The sequence below is a fragment of the Giraffa tippelskirchi genome, chromosome 6, assembly GCF_054371585.1.
Source record: "Giraffa tippelskirchi isolate mGirTip1 chromosome 6, T2T-mGirTip1v1.2.pri, whole genome shotgun sequence".
Lineage (NCBI taxonomy): Eukaryota > Metazoa > Chordata > Mammalia > Artiodactyla > Giraffidae > Giraffa > Giraffa tippelskirchi.
Window position 1 is genome coordinate 146324934 of NC_137280.1, and position 17234 is coordinate 146342167.

Sequence of the window (17234 nt, forward strand, 5' to 3'; positions counted from 1 at the left end):
GCCATTTTATGAAGATATGATTGACATGTGAAAATCTCTACATATTTAATGTATACAACTCTTTGGGTTTGAGAATAAGTATACATCCATGAAACCATCACCACTGAGGCCATCACCTCCCAAACTTTCTGCTCACTACCTTTGCTGTTATTATTATTTTTATTTTCCATGCCTGGCAAGAACATGTAACATAAGATCTACATGGATAATCCTGGAAGACACTGTGCTAGGGGAAATAAGTTAGACACAAACAAAAATACTACATGATATTACTTATATGTGGAATCTAAAATGGTCAACAATAAGGAAGCTGTGGTACATATATAGAATGAAATATTACTCAGCCACAAAAAGGAATGCATTTGAGTCAGTTCTAATGAAGTGGATGAACCAAGAACCTACTATACAGAGTGAAGTAAGCCAGAAAGAGAAAGATATATATCATATTCTAACACATATATACAGAATCTAGAAAAATGATTCTGAAGAATTTATTTACAGGGCAGCAATGGAGAAACAGACATTGAGAATAAACTTATGGACATGGGGAGAGGGTAGGAGAGGGTGAGATGTATGGAGAGAGTAACATGGAAACTTACATTACGATACGTAAAATAGATAGCCAACGGGAATTTGCTGTATGGTTCAGGAAACTCAAACAGGGGCTCTGTATCAACCCAGAGGGGTGGGTGGGGAGGGAGATGGGAGGGAGGTTCAAAAGAGAAGAGATATACGTATACCTATGTCTTATTGATGTTGAGGTTTGACAGAAAACAACAAAATTCTATAAAGCAATTATCCTTCAATTAAAAATAAATAAATTTCAAAAAAAGAAAAGAAAAGAATCAAATTCATAGAAGCAGAGAATGTAACCATGGTTGCCAGTGGCTAAGAGGAAGGGAAATGAGGAGATGATGCAGATTTAACACCTGATACCAGGGTTGCTCATATGGTTATTATATTAATCAAAGTACAAGTTCCCTGAGGGTACTTTTTTTTTTTAGGAACAAATCATTTATTCATTATTAGAGCACTATTAATGAACATCTGCTATACGTTAGATACTCCTGAGGGTACTTTTAAAATTCTTTATTGTTCTTATAGCTTCTGGCCTTGCTCCACATTTCTTTTGTCTCCTTTACTTCCACATCACACTAACCCTCATCTTTGCTCTCTGTAGTTTGGCTTTCTCACCATCTTCCAATGAGCTTAAAGTGGTTTAGTGGAAAGCAGACTAAGAACATACAATGAACTAATAAGAGCATCAAGTGAATTTGGAATTGTATTCAGCTGCTAGAACAGAACTGAAATAACAGTTGTTTGAGCCAGATAAAGTTTTATTTTTCTCTTAATATGGAAGCCCAGAAGAAGTAAGCCAACCAGGGCTGATGAGAAAGATGGACAATACTCTCAATGCTCTACACCTCTTCCATCATACTGCTTCATTGTCTTTAACATGTGGCTTTCATTCTCAAGGTGTCTCAATCAAAACAGAGCAGATGCAGCTTCAACCATCAGGGGAGGCTGGAATAAGGTAAATAAGGGAAGGAAAGACAGCATCCATCTCCCCACCAAGTTGCTCCCTTTACAAATTTTTCCTGGAGTCTCAACCCAATGACTTCTGCTTTCACGTCAGTCATTCTTATCTACAGGAGAGACTTGAAATTGTAGGAATCTGATTTTGTTTTTGCTTCTTGAGCAGGGCACAGTGCTTCTCTTCCTCATCTCCACAATTTATTGAAATGATACTAATGAAAAAAGAAAAAGTAAATACTAAATAGAAAACTTACAGTCTTTACCACAAGTGAGTATCCATGGGTTCTTGAGACTCCTCAAAGTGAAAACTCAAACTCATGAGCAACTCATTGTTTCTTTAAAAAACTCTCCAGGAAAAATCTTGATAAAGCCTCCCACAAATTAAAATGAAAATCAATTTGATTTTAATTTCATCCAGTTTGATTAGACAATAAACATTAAGGAGTAATTTAATGAATAAAAGTGCCCATATTTTAGAAGATAATGGTACCATAAAGTAGAACCACTACACTATAAATGGGTAATTATGCATTCCCAATTTATCCAAGGGGAAAGGTTTATTAGCACAAATCCCAGACAGAGATAACACTGTCTTGTTATTGAGCACTCAGTCATTTAGTTCTCTGCTATCAGATGAGAAATCTAAGGAAGCCTTTCATTTATACAGTAACATGGGCACCTCAGTTCCCTGACTTGCTATTAATCTCACTTCACTGGATCTCAGGGCATATTCTTCACCTGAGCCCACCAGATTTTGTGTGTGTTTTCCTGGTCAACAGAGGCAAGAGAACGTCTTATTAATTTGAGAGAACAGTAGTGCATAATAAAATACGGTGAAACAGCCATTCCCTTGGTATAAATACCCATTTAATGAAGAACAAACTGTAGACTTAGTCGTTTAATTCTAAGACTCTCTCTAGTCCTGACTGCTATATTCACTAATGCCTTCCAGACTAATCACAGTTGCTCTACTTTTGCCTCCTATGCAACCTACTTTAATTGGAAAGTTACAAACATCACCCATTTTTAATATTGTAAATGGGTTGTCCACAGAAATGATACCATTTTAAAAGTAGGAGAGAAGCAAAAGAGTCTGCTAGGCAATGCATCCCCACAATTAATGCTGTGCCAATATATTTTCATAATTTGTTTTGCTTGTAATTTATTGCTATCCCAGCATCGATTCCCTTTTTGTCACAGGACCCTGATTTTTCTTTGAATATAAATAGTGGGAAAATAGATCAAGGCCCCCTCAACTCCTGGTCAAGGATGGGCAGGAGGCCAGATGCTCTTTTCCTGGAACTTGAATTTTAAACAGAAAAAAACCCCACAGATTAAAAAGTTCAAGTTCGAGGAAACGAAGATGGCAAAGGAGTAGGTGGACGTGGAGTACATCTCTCTCCACAGATACATCAGAAATACACCTTCACACACAGAAGTGCATGCAGAACACCAGCTGAGAGTGGACAGGAATACCTGACCAGCAAAAAAGAACATACAGAACCATGCAAAACTCAGTAGGAGGAAGGAACTGGGGGAAAAACAGGAGTGTGAGTAGGACTGGATCTGCCCTAAGTGGGTGGGGGAACTGAAGCAGGGGTCCGATCACCACACTGGGGCAACTGTCTGAGTCAGAGGAGTAGCATTTAAGGCTAAGCATGAAACAGAGATCTGTGGCAGCCTAAATGGAATGAGAATCAGACAGTCCTTGCCGCAGCCATACGGACCCCAGACAGGGACACAGGTCCCCTGCAAGGTGCAGCAGCTGGGAGCTGGAGTTAAGGGATATTGGAACAATCCCAGGGCGAGGGCTGCTGCTGACTGCAGAGAGATGGATAGAGGCGATGTGAGGGAGGAGATGGTGGTGGGAAATGCCTGTGGAGGAAAGCTGGGCAGCCATGGGAGCAAGGCGAGAACTGCTGAGTCAGCGTAGCGGGTGGAGCTATCACCATAGCCTTTCTCTCCCAACACCCCAGCATCGCCAGCTGAATAGAGAAGCTGGCCCATCAAACGCCTGATGCACTGAACTACAGAGTAGGACCCCACCCAGGGTGCTCCTTTAAGTGCCTGATGCTCCGATCTACAGAGTAGGACCCCAGCCAGGGGGGCCCCTCGATATGCCTGACCCTACGAACAACAGAGAAAGACCCCAGGGAAGGGAGCCTTCTAAGTGCCTGAACGGGCGGAGCTACAGAGCAAGACTGGCCAAAGAGGTCTTCTGATCGCCAGCTACAAGAGGCTCAAAAAAAGACTGATAGGGTCATAACCCTGAGGCAGAGGCTGTTCGTGTCCCTGCACACTTGGCACCACCAGGGTCCCCGCAAGCCAAGCAACTGTGCCACCTTCACGCTCAACTCTCACTGGGGCAGAGCTGCCACAGGCCAAAAAAAAAAAAAGTCTTGCGTCTATACCACAGGGTTGCTTCAGTCATGTCCAGCTCTTTGTGACCCTGTAGACTGTAGCCTGCCAGGCTTCTCTGCCAGGGGAGTTCTCCAGGCAAGAATACTGGAGCATATTGGCCAATACTGGTTGCCATATACTTCTAGAGCCCCATATTTCTTGCTGCCCTAGTCGCCAACTCCCCTGAGTACCTGGTGCTGCCAGAACCCCTGCAACCCAAGCAGCTGTACGACCTCCACACCTGGCCCTCACAGGGGCTAACCCAAGTCCTCCAGGGGAGCCTCAGGAACAAATCCCACTGGACGACCCACATGCAGAGGTGGAAATAAAACCACAATTGAAACCCAGGGGCAGTGTGGCTAAGGAAGAAGACCCAAACCCTTCCAAGCAGCTGTACAAGCTGAAGATTAAATCCACACAATCAACTAGGCAGACTCCGTATCTATGGAAAGAACATTGAGAGCTCCCACAAAAAAAAAAAAAACAAAAACAAAACACCACACTAGTTCTGATAGCAATGAACATTGGAGGCAAGAACACATAGGAGTAGGACCAGATTAGAATCTGAGCTGCCCCTACAGCAAGTCCAGAGATCATAACAGTGTTGGACGGCATCCTAGGGAGGTGAGATGGACTGTGACTCCCAGCGAGGGGAAGGACTCTGACAGCAAAGACTCAAGGAAAACATTTATTATTCTTATGTTTTGACTTGTTCTATAGATTCTTTTGGATTTTTTTTTCCCTTTTTTTCTCCCCCTCTGTTGTAGTTGTCAATTTTATTGGCACTATGAAATCCAATTGAGCTTTTGAGCTTTTTTATTCTCCTCAGTCACATTTTTTATCGTTGTTATAAACCTCTGCTTCAACACTGGGCTTTTGCAGTTCTGTGAAGTTTTCCTTTTCTCTTTTTTTAATTTTTTTTAAACCAATTATTATTTTTTCTACATTTATTCCTTTGTTGGCTTTTCCTACTGTTCTTTTCCCCTTGGAGTTAATCTTTAATGTATATAAATACTCTTTATCTACCTCTATTTAACTTTGCATATCTATTCTTTCTTTCTTTTCTTTCTTTCCTTTCCTCTCAACATATTTGTTAATTTTGTTTTCATTGCTGAATTCCACACTTGGCACCTTGCTTTAGTTTTGTTTTCCAGTTTGTGATTTAGTTAGTTTTGTTCTTAACTGGTAAATATAATTTTTGATTTCCTTTGTTCACCAGGTCAATCTACTGTACTTTATTTTTGTTGGACTGTTTTGGCTTTGCTCATGAGTGTATATGTATATGTGTTTATTCCATTATTTTAATGAGTATTTGCCTGATTCTGTAACTGTCATTTGTCTGGGTTCGTCTTTGGTTTCTCATTTTTGGGTATTTGTTTTACTCTTAATTAATGCCATAACAAACCACTTGTGGAATATATCTTCCTGACTAGAGATCAAGCCCTGAGTCTTTGGAGTGGGAGCACTGACTCTAAGACCCTACACACCAGAGAACTAATCAAAGGCAGGATCAAATAAGTGAGAACTCACACGAAGGAAACCACTTGAATACAAAACCTAGCATCACCCACCAACCAGTAGCACCCTGTGTAGGATGCCTCATCTAAACAACAAACAAAACAATAATACAAACCCAAACATCAGCAGACAGGCTTACCACCTCACTCAGTCTTGCCAATCAGAGGAAAAACAAACAAAAACAAAAACTCCCATCCCAGGGATTGCAGAGCCAGTGGGCTGCCGTCTATGGGGTCACACAGAGTCGGACACGACTGAAGCGACTTAGCAGCAGCAGCAGCAGAATGGGAGAAAATAATAGCAAACAAAGCAACTGACAAAGAATTAATCTCAAAAATATACAAGCAGCTCATGCAGCTCAATACCAGAAAAATAAATGACCCAATCAAAAAATGGGCCAAAGAACTAAACAGACATTTCTCCAAAGAAGACATACAGATGTCTAATAAACACATGAAAAGATGCTCAATATCACTCATTATCAGAGAAATGCAAATCAAAACCACAATGAGGTACCATCTCATGCTGGTCAGAATGGCTGCTATCAAAAAGTCTACAAACAATAAATGCTGAAGACAGTGTGGAGCAAAGGGAACCCTCTTACACTGTTGGTGGGAATGCAAACTAGTACAGCCACTATGGAGAACAGTGTGGAGATTCCTTAAAAAACTGAGAATAGAACTGCCATATGACCCAGCAATCCCACTGCTGGGCATACACTCCAAGGAAACCAGAATTGAAAGAGATACGTGTACTCCAATGTTCATCACAGCACTGTTTACAATAGTTAGGACATGGAAGCAATCTAGATGTCCACTGGCAGTCAAACGGATAAGAAAGCCGTGGTACATATAAATAATGGAATATTACTCAGCTATTAAAAAGAACACATTTGAATCACTTCTAATGAGATGGATGAAAGTGGAGCCTATGATATAAAGTAAATCAGAAAGAAAAACACCAATACAGTATAGTAATGCATATATATGGACTTTAGAAAGATGGTAACAATAACCCTATACACAAGACAGCAAAAGAGACACAGATATAAAGAACAGACTTTTGGACTCTATGGGAGAAGATGAGGGTGGGACAATTTGAGAGAATAGCACTGAAACATGTGTAATTACCATATGTGAAACAGATGACCAGTCCAAGTTTGATGCATGAAACAGGGGACTCAAATCCGTGCACTGGGACAACCCAGAGGGATGGTATCGGGAGGGAGGAGGGAGGGGTGTTCGTGATGGGGGACACATGTAAACCCGTGGCTGATTTATGTCAATGTATGACAAAACCCACCACAGTATTGTAATTAGCCTCCAATTAAAATCAATTAATTTAAAAAATTAGAAAATGTTAAAAAATAAATTAATTAACTAGTTAATTTTTTTTAAAGTTCAAGTTCATTCATCCAACAGAAGTACCATACCTGCTCCCTGAATTTTCAGAGCAACTCTGGTCACTTATAAAGTTTACATCTTTACACTATCGTTCAACTCTTCTCTGAACTACTCTATATCCTTTCAACAGCTACCTATTTTGCTTAGGCTTATGGGAGTTCATTTGCTTTTGATTAAACAATCATAATTGATACGAAGAGCAAAGACCAACTGTGATAACAGCACAAGCCGCCAAAGTCCCTTTACATTCCTGTGTGCTGTACTTCTACAGTAAATGGGGTGAATATAATCCTTCCCAATTCTTGAAAGAAAAATATAAGTTAACTTTACAGAAAAAGTGCTACAAAGTTCTTAAAGCTTGACTTATAATTCAGAACTTCTGCACTTCACAACCATGTTTGCCAAACAGATATTTTTAATAATTTAATTCTAGTTATCTGCTGCACAAAGGAAATATAAAGGTTTGAACCAACATACAACTGTTTTTAAACTGCAGCATTATTGTATTGTTAAGTATTTAGTTTTGAAAGAATTATATGCTCTGACCTGAACCACAATAAGAAATAAGACGGAAAAAGACACACAGTAAAAGGAACTTTGTTCCTAAAACCCAAGTAGCTTTAATCTTTAACACTCTTTATATTACATGTGGCTCCTTACAAGGAAACAGAAAAATAAACCTTTTACCTACATGGTCCTTATCTTTGGGCTTCTTCCTGTATTAACTATAAATTACAATTACTGGGAAACTAAAAGATGCATTAGTTGAAAGTTACTCCTTTTGAATAGGTTGATCAGAAGTTCTTTCTTACTTCATTGATCAAAATGCTTAAACCGTATTATCAAAGAATAAGGAGCCAGCCATGAATAAAAGAGAAGAATATTTAGGAAAAAAATAGAAAACTATGCACATAAATTCCTATTGTTTTCCTTTACTACACATCTCCCAACCTTCAATTTCATCTACTTCTAAGAGTTTTTTCTAGTTCATCTCTATAGAAAAAAATACAAGCTCAAAATATTCTTTATAGATTGCCACTTATCAAAATTCTGAAGGGCTTTCAAAGCATCCAACAAGAAAAAAAAAAGTTTCGTTGATAAATAAAAAAGTCCACAATGGTATTTAACGATAACAACTTACATTTTACTTACTCGGCTGCACATTCGATCACCTACTTCCAAACATGAAATTGGTATTTCTTTCACCAAATTTTAAAGGTTTTAAAAGGGATATAAAATGATAAATGAGGAATAAACTGCTTTCCTATGAAAGAATCTTAGGACTATTTAAAGGAAAAAATAAATAGAATCAGTTTGAATTGTACTAGTGTGGGAAAATGATTGCTTTCTGTTTGCATTGTGGAAGTATGGCATTGTGCTATATTTATTTTTATTTATTTTTCATCTGTGAACTATTTCATACTTGGAAAATAGCACACACAATGTTTAATTTTTCTTTAGATGTATGGTTTCAATAATTACAAAAACAACACCGAGCACCCAGAACCCAGCTTAAGGAAGATAACATTATGGATATTCTGAAGATCTCTGAATGTTCCTTCCTGAACAGAAGCACTTCATAACCCCTGAGAGGTAACTGCTGCTGCTGCTAAGTCGCTTCAGTCGTGTCCGACTCTGTGCGACCCCATAGACGGCAGCCCACCAGGCTCCGACATCCTTGGGATTCTCCAGGCAAGAACACTGGAGTGGATTGCCATTTCCTTCTCCAATGCATGAAAGTGAAAATTGAAGGTGAAGTCTCTCAGTCGTGTCCGACTCTTAGCGACTCCATGGACTGCAGCCTACCAGGCTCCTCCGTCCATGGGATTTTCCAGGCAAGAGTACTGGAGTGGGATGCCATTGCCTGCTCCCTGAGAGGTAACAGCTGAATTTAATTTCTTTTCATTATCATTTGGTTTTCCTTAGGCTTGTCCAACAAACAGATATGACCAAGTTGAAAGGCTTGCTTACCCAGGTTTAATGTTTATACAGATATTCTCACAATGTTTATTTATCTATTTATTGATCAGCATTGTGTTTTTGAAATCCATCCGTGTTTCATTACTAAATAGGAAACCACTGTACGCAGAAGCCCAATTTGGTTATCCACTGTTTTTAATGATGGAATTTGGATTGTTTCCTCTATTAAGAAAAAAGCTGTGATAAATATACATACCTTCTCATTCAGACATGTGTAAGAGTTTTTTCAAGGTGTGCCTGGGTGTACAATTGCTTGTTCTTAGGGTACACATATCTGTTTTTCTGCTAGATAATACTAACTTGCTTCACACAAGATTATACATTTGACCCTTGAACAACCAGGGTCCACTTATTCAGGGGGTTTTAAAAAAATAAATACACTAGAAAAATTTGGAGATTTGCAACAATTTGAAAAAACCCACAAATGAACCTAGTAGCCTAGAAATATCAAAAAATAATAATAAGAAAAAGTTAGGTACGTCATAAATGCATAAAATATATGTAGATACTAGTCTATTTTATCATTTACCACTATAAATTATAAAGAAATATATTATCACAACTTAAAATTTATCAAAACTTAGGTACACACACTGTGCATACGGCCATTCACAGTCAAGAGAAATGTAAACAAAGGTAAACATGCAGAATTAAGTCATAACTGCAAAAAATTAATGGTAGTGCATACCATAGTCTTGCAGTAATGCTGTAGCCGCTTCCTGTTGCTACTGCGGAAAGACTGGGTGTTAGGAGCTTCAGCTTCAAAGGCGGAAGACGCCAGTCATCCCCCAGGTTAGCCAGTATTGCTCCAGTAAACCCTGCATCGTGGGAACGTGATCTCTCGCGGTTCTCGTGATCTCTCGCGGTTCTCGTGATCTCTCGCGGTTCTCGTCTAATTTCCATCATTAAAGGAGCCACCGACTCGGACGTGGACGCCTTTTTGTGGACAGGTTGGAGCACAAGTTCCAGTCCTCCTAACTAGGCCTTTAGAGTCTGCGTGGCCCAGACGCTCGCTGGAGCCTTGGAGGTTGCGAATCAAGGAGCACCCTGCCTCATTCGGTCAGGAGAGGCAGGAGCACAGCCAGATGAAGGTGCAGGAGTTGGCAGGAAGTTGGAAACCAGCTCCTGGAGGCCCTTCACTTTGAGATTAACAAAGGAAAGAGAGATGTCTCCTCACCGAAAGCAAAATAGAACTTCCTTCCTGCACATGAAGCCCTTCTAACTGCAGGTTATTCCAAAGGAGAGAAACAAGCATAACCTCCAAAACCACCCAAGGAAATAAGTGTGTCTAAAGGAAGTGAATATATCTTCATGTGTGGGATGTGTCTACTGCATAAAAAATTCTTCATAAGTGAACATGCATAAAAAATTCTTCATAAGTGAATGTGTAAGAAGAAGAAAATGCCAGCCTCTCCTCCTAGCACTGCAGTCCCTCCCTGCTGCTGCCATGTGGGAAACCTCAGTGTCTTCACCAGGGCCACACGGGAAGCAAATGCGAACCACCCACAGTCCTCTTCACCATATTTAAAACACGTCATAAGTAAGATGATGTCTGAAGATGAGAAGGATTGAAAGAAAAAGAGCACGGGTTCTTCTGGCATGCTGGTTTGAATGCCTGAAAGTGGACCTTAGCTAGAGGTTTCAAGTATTAACTAGCCCCAAGTTCAGAAGACAGGTTAGCAAACCTCTTCAGAGTGAGGCTGTGAACACATGGACAATGAAAGCACCCATGAGAGCCAGCAGCTTCTGCAGTGGAGGGTCGATCATTTGCACAGAGAGAGGGAACCTCAGATTCTGTCATAGGACACTTGAACCATCTTTTGTGTTTTCAGAATCATTAAAAATGGAAGGCGACCACCATATATGGAGTAGATGAAATTTTCCAGAGAAGAGTGGTTAAGTATTTGTTTTGACAAATCACCTTGCAAGTGATATGAAAGCAGTTTGGAGAAAAATGTCCCCATCTGATGCTGCATCAGAGTGTGCATCCCATAGCCTAAACCTGTTGATGACATTAAAAAATATTTTTGTTGGTGTTCTTTATAGATTTTTATAAGCTGGATGCATTCCAGAAAATAGGTAGGGGAGAAAAATAGGTTCTAAGACACATAGAAAAATAGGTTTGAGAGTTGAGGGTGCATAAGAAGTAAAAGGAAATTATGTGAAGATAGAAGAGATGTATAAATATTACAACAGGACATTGAATTTGGGGACCGTTACTCAGGGGTTGAAAAAAAAATTGGATAAGTTTATAAAAGACACTGAGAAGCTGTAGAAAAAAGCTAGATAATGTGGAGGGTCGATGTCCTCTTGGGAGTTTAAGAAAAATCTAAGTTATTCAGTAAAGTAATATCTGAAGATCTTAAAGGACTATAAGGTATAGTTCCATAGCTTAGAAAGATAACCCAGTTCTGGAAACCCTTGTCTCTATTCCAGACAGTGGTAATGTTCTGGTCTAGTCTAGGAAGATCCTGAGATAATTTCAGAGGATTTCCGGCTGAAGAACATACTGATGACTGTCCTGATGAGCTTTGTCCCTTTAACATCAGAAGTGGCCACCCCTGGGCCGGGTGGCCCTTGACCGTGGTCCTCCTATTTTTCACCTACAGGCTTGCTCTGAGCCAACTTCTAAGCTTGTGCTCCTCCTTCTGAGCTTCCCTGCACACAATCTTCTCCTGGGTCACTTGACTGCTTTTTTTTTTTTTTTCCTGAGGAGTTGCTTCCATGTCTGCATGACCATGGAGAAGGCAATGGCACCCCACTCCAGTACTCTTGCCTGGAAAATCCCATGGACGGAGGAGCCTGGTAGGCTACAGTCCATGGGGTCGCGAAGAGTCGGACACGACTGAGCGACTTCACTTTCACTTTCACTTTAAACCTTGAATAACACTATGGGACCCATATACAAAGTGCCACTAGTGATGCTAGGTGTGCTCCCAAGAAGCAGAGAAAAATCGTACTATTACAAAAAAAAGATTAATTGCTTGGTATGTATCGTAGATTGAGGTCGACAGCTGTAGTTGCTGCCATTTCAAGAAAAGTGAATCCTATGTAAGGACCATTGTAAAAAAAAGTAGCACAAATTTGTGAAGCCATCCCTACAGCTACACCAGCAGGTACAAAAACCTTGCACTTTTTGCAAAATACCTTTTAATCTCATATTGTTGACGATTCAGCTTTTCTGTGGGTGCTGCTGCTGCTGCTAAGTCGCTTCAGTCGTGTCCGAGTCTGTGCGACCCCGTAGACGGCAGCCCACCAGGCTCCTCTGTCCATGGGATTTTCCAGGCAAGAGTACTGGAGTGGGGTGCCATTGCCTTCTCCGTATGTGGGTGCAGGATTGTTATAAGAAACGATACCTGTAAGATTCTAATATGATTGAAGAAAAAATGAAGTCAATATATGACAATGTAAAGCAAAAAGGATATAAAGCTGGAGAATTTAATTCCAGCAAAGGATTGGGGCCATATTAGAAAACTTAAATTAAAAAGTCAGACCGAAATTACAGTGTATTTCTATAAAGATCATCCAGTGTGCCTGCCCCTCTTGTCAACCCTTTCACATCTTCCACCTCTTCTTCCTCTGCCATCCCTAAGTCAGCAAAACCAACCTTGCCTTCTCCTCCTCCGTATCCTACTCAACAAAGAGAAAAAGGATGAAGACTTCTATGATGATCCATTTCTACTTAATGTAGTAAATAATCATCATATTGTACAGTTAATAAACCCATCTGTTGTTTGTCTTTCCAAATCTAATAACTACATGGTAAGAACTGTTTAAGATGTTTTTTGTCATCATCAGCTAAGCATTCATCATTAGAATATCATTTGCAAGACAGTCTGGGTATTAATCCTATTACATTCATAAGTATTGTAAATAAACCATAGTTTAGATTGCATTTTCATGATTTATAGTCTTTTGATAAATGTAAGGTCTTACATTTTTGTAAAGTTATTGTCTCCTGTATAATTTGAGGTTTTGTGTCATATTTAATATAATGTTTCTCTAAAAATATAAAATTACATATTTTATAATTAATGTCACCAGGAATTGATTTTTATGTGTGGGTCTGTGGACTTTGTGAAGTGGGATTCAATTTTGTGCTTTCCATATAAACAAATGAGTATCCAAAACATTTTTATTGCTAAACCTACCTTTTCTCCCATTATCTGTACAGTACTTCTATTAATATAATATCATGTTTTCATATATAAACATGAGATATTTGGATATATGGATTTATTTCCAGAATTTTTAACATTCCATTGATTAATTTATCTGTTAGCATTTTTTGCCCCTGCTGTTGCTTCTTCCTGGAAAGCCTCTCCAGTGGGTCTTTTCCTTGCTTAATATTTTCTCCATTTAAGTCTTTTCTCAAAGAGTACTTTTCTGATAATTTAATGTAAAATAGTCCCCACTCTCTCATTTTTTCCCCACATCATATTGTATTCATTATATCCTTTACCACCACTTTATATTTATATTATTTGTCTGTTTATTACCTTGCATCTTACATTAGAATGTGTTAATAGAACCATGAGAACTGAGACCTTGTCTGTCTTGGTCATTTACGCCTCTTCAGTGCTTTTGGAATACTTGGAAGATAGTAGATATTTAATGAAATGTTTTTCAAGGAATAAATGAAATAGATACAAAATTTGCTGTCATTTATGAGATGACAAATCTTGGACAAATTACTTATTCATTCTGAATGGCACTTCTAAAATGTCAATATTATTTCCTTATTTGCAGGCTAAGGCTTAGGGATAATTTTTAAAATGTGCCCACCATGGTGCCTGGCACACAGAAAGTGCTTTGTAAATGGTATATAATATTATATATCATCCACTGATAAGAAACAAGATGTAGCTTACCATCAAGAGAACCCCAAATATAAAGCTATGAAATATCAAAAGAGAATTTTGGAATCTTATTTGATTATAAAAAATAAAACATTTTTAGAAAGAACTCTCTCAAACTACTTTAAACAAAAGAGGGGCTCCATTAGGAATTTATGATGGTATCCCATGGAACACAAGACCAGACATAGGGAACCAAAGAATCCCCCTCTCTCTCTCTCGCTCTCGCTCTCGCTCTCATTTCTGCTTTCCTCTGCAATTAATTTAATATCTTATTCATTACAACTAGTGTTCTGTTTGCTAGTTTATTTGGCAGCCACAGTCTACTGGGTTTGTATGTTACAAATTCAACCAATCAAAATAAAGCTGATCTTCTCATTCCCAATTCCAAATTTTCATGGAAAGGGTTGATTTGACAGCTTTGGTTCATACACCATTCAACAAACCAGTTGTGGTTAGAGAGCAAGGTCATATTATACAAAGACAGCAGCCTCCTCTGATCCACGTGGGTGGAGGAAGCATGACCTGCTCACCACAAGGAAGATCACAAAGAGACACCCACTCTCTATATACTTTTTAAAATGTTGATCCCATCTGATCTTTAAGCATCGGCTCCAAAAAGAACAACACTAAAAGGCACTGTACAATGAAAAGACCACTACTGTGAAAGTTAAAAGGCTTGGTTTCCAGTTTCTAGTTAACCAGCTGGAAAAATTAAGAGAAGTCACTGTACAGTAGAAGCATTAAATAGTACTATTTTTGTTGATTTATATTTTTTATAATTGGATCTTTTCAATGATGGGCTAAATCCCAGGATATGTTGATCGCTATAAATAACATTTGCTTTTCTCCAAAGTTAAAGAAAGATATATATTGAGACTGACTTTCTTATCATGAAACTCTTGTTTTACCTGACATACTGAATGGCTCCAAAAAGGCAAGGCACTGAGAAGGATATATTTTCCTTCCCTCATTTGACCAAACATTCCTCTAGAGGGGTCACTCCCATGGTGACAGCTTCTGGCAAATTTGACAGTACCATCACCAATTAAAGTACCTATTTTCCTGACAGGCAGTACCCATTTTATTCTAGATGAGCAATTTGGCCTCTTTCTGTCATGTCTTCTCTCCTGGATGGCAGTTTGAAGAAACAGGTAACACCGCTTGATTTCTCTCATACCATGGGAAGTGTCAGCCCACTGAAATCTCGTCCACTTGGCAACTAATTATTTTTCCCTTTATAGCCCTCAAACTCAAAAAGCACTATCCAAAGGTCCATGGGGCAAAAGACCCAGTAGATAATAGTTTGCAAATGATTTAGACAGCAAGGCCTTTAATATAAAATGAACCGTGTGTTAACAACTGTACTACAGTGATGCAGGCCAGATTCATATGTGGGAAAGGATAATCAGACAAGCTAATGCTTCTTCTGTGCAACTACCCAACACCAGGTATTATGCTAAGATGTTTAAATAGGTTACCTCATTTAATTCTGTCATAAAATCTCCATTCTTAAATTGAGGAAAAGGAGGCTTGAAAAAGAGTTTCCCAGATTACACAGAAGGAAAAAGAAGGGCATTGTCAAGGGCAAGTTTCACAAACTCAAATGCTCAAAGGAGCCAAGCAGGCAAAACAAATGAATAAATTAGGTGTGAAAGTGTTAGTCACTGAGTCTTGTATGACTCTTTGTGAGCCCATGGGCTATAGCCTACCAGGCTCCTCTGTCCATGGAATTCTCTAGGCAAGAATACTGAACTGGCTTGCCATGTTCTTCTCCAGTGGATCTTCCCAACCCAGGAATCGAAACTGCATCTCCTGCATCTCCTGCATTGCAGGCAGATTCTTTACTGTGGCACTTGCATATCAAACAAGAAAGATTTTCTTTGCCTCTGTAATTAAGAATACACTCTCTCCCAACAACTTTCAAGTATACAATACAGTAATATCAACTATAATTTTAAATGTTCTCACCAAAGAAAAATAAAGAGCAATTATCTGATGGGCTTCTCAGGTGGCAGTAGTGGTAAAGAATCAACCTGCCAGTGCAGGAGATGCAAGAGACGTAGGTTTGATCCCTGGGTTGGGAAGATGCCCTGGAGTTGTTGTTGTTCAGTTGCTCTGTCATGTCTTACTCTTTGTGACCCTATGGACTGCAGCCTGCCAGGCTTCCCGGTCCTTCGCCATCTCCTAGAAGTTGCTCAAACTCATGTCCATTCAGTGATGCCATCCAACCATTTCATCCTCTGTTGTCCCCTTCTCCTCCTGCTCTTAATCTGTCCCAGCATCAGAGTCTTTTCCAATGAGTCAGCTCTTAGCATCAGGTGGCCAAAGTATTGGAGCTTCAGCTTCAGCATCAGTCCTTCCAATGAATATTCAGGACTAATTTCCTTTAGGATTGACTGGTTGGATCTCCTTGCAGTCCAAGGGACTCTCAAGAGTCTTCTACAACACCACAGTTCAAAGGCATCAGTTCTTTGGCGTTCAGCCTTCTTTATGGTCCAACTCTCACATCCATACATGACTACTGGAAAAACCATAGCTTTGAATAATGGAACTTTGTTGGCAAAGTAAGGTTTTTGCTCTTTAATATGCTTTCTAGGTTTGTCATAGCTTCTCTTCCAAGGAGCCAGTATCATTTAACTTTTCATGGTTGCAGTTACCATCTGCAGTGATTTTGGAGCCCAAGAAAATAAAGTTTGTCACTATTTTCATTGTTTCCCCACCTATTTGCCATGAAGTGATGGGACCAGATGCCATGATCTTTATTTTTTAAATGTTGAGTTTTAAACCAGCTTTATCGCTCTCCTCTTTCACTTTCATCAAGAGGTTCTTTAGTTCCTCTTTGCTTTCTTGCCTTAAGAGTGGTGTCATCTGCATATCTGAGGTTATTGATATTTCTCCCGGAAATCTTGATTCCAGCTTGTGCTTCATCCAGCCCAGCATTTTGCATGATGTACTCTGCATACAAGTTAGGAAATGGCAACCCACTCCCGTATTCTTGCCTGGAAAATCCCATGGACAGAGGAGCCTAGCAGGCTTCTTAAACTTAGACAATGTTACATATCAATTATATCTCAATAAATCTGGAAGAAATAAAAAAAGAACACTGTCTACTTTTCCTTGAAAATCTCCACCCTCTGTATCCAGTCTTTATTTTCAAAGGTACATTTTCTCTATTATAAGAAAAGCAACAATGTGAAATGCTTATTGTCCCAGCTTTGAAGTCAGGACAAAATATAGAAGGATAGAAACTATGGCAAACTCTAGAGGGCATGTCTTGACTAAATAGAGGAGACAGTAACACTCCAGTTGATTATTCCCCTAGAATATAAACACATTTTTCAAGGAAAAATGAACGTCTGGATTTTTACATAAAATCCTCCAATTTTTAAATGCTGGCTCAAACAACTTAAAAATATAATATATAGGCCAAATTAAATACCTACAGATAAGTAAAAATGAAGATTCTGCACACTTGGGTTTGGAACTTAACTATGCCACGTAACAACTATGTCCTTAGCTTTTCTAATCTGTTTTCTCA

The 17234-nt window shown here is 39.2% G+C and overlaps 1 protein-coding gene across 1 annotated transcript in view; it reads right to left on the bottom strand.

Annotated features, from left to right (window-relative positions):
- The window catches only part of LOC145511417 (uncharacterized), a 733827-nt gene extending 723851 nt beyond the window's left edge, over positions 1–9976 (bottom strand). Inside the window, exon 1 of the mRNA XM_081504622.1 lies at positions 9526–9976. Coding sequence (XP_081360748.1) covers positions 9526–9528 — 3 coding nt within the window. The 5' untranslated portion in view covers positions 9529–9976. The remainder of the gene's footprint in view (positions 1–9525) is intronic.
- Between the last annotated feature and the right edge of the window lie 7258 nt (positions 9977–17234).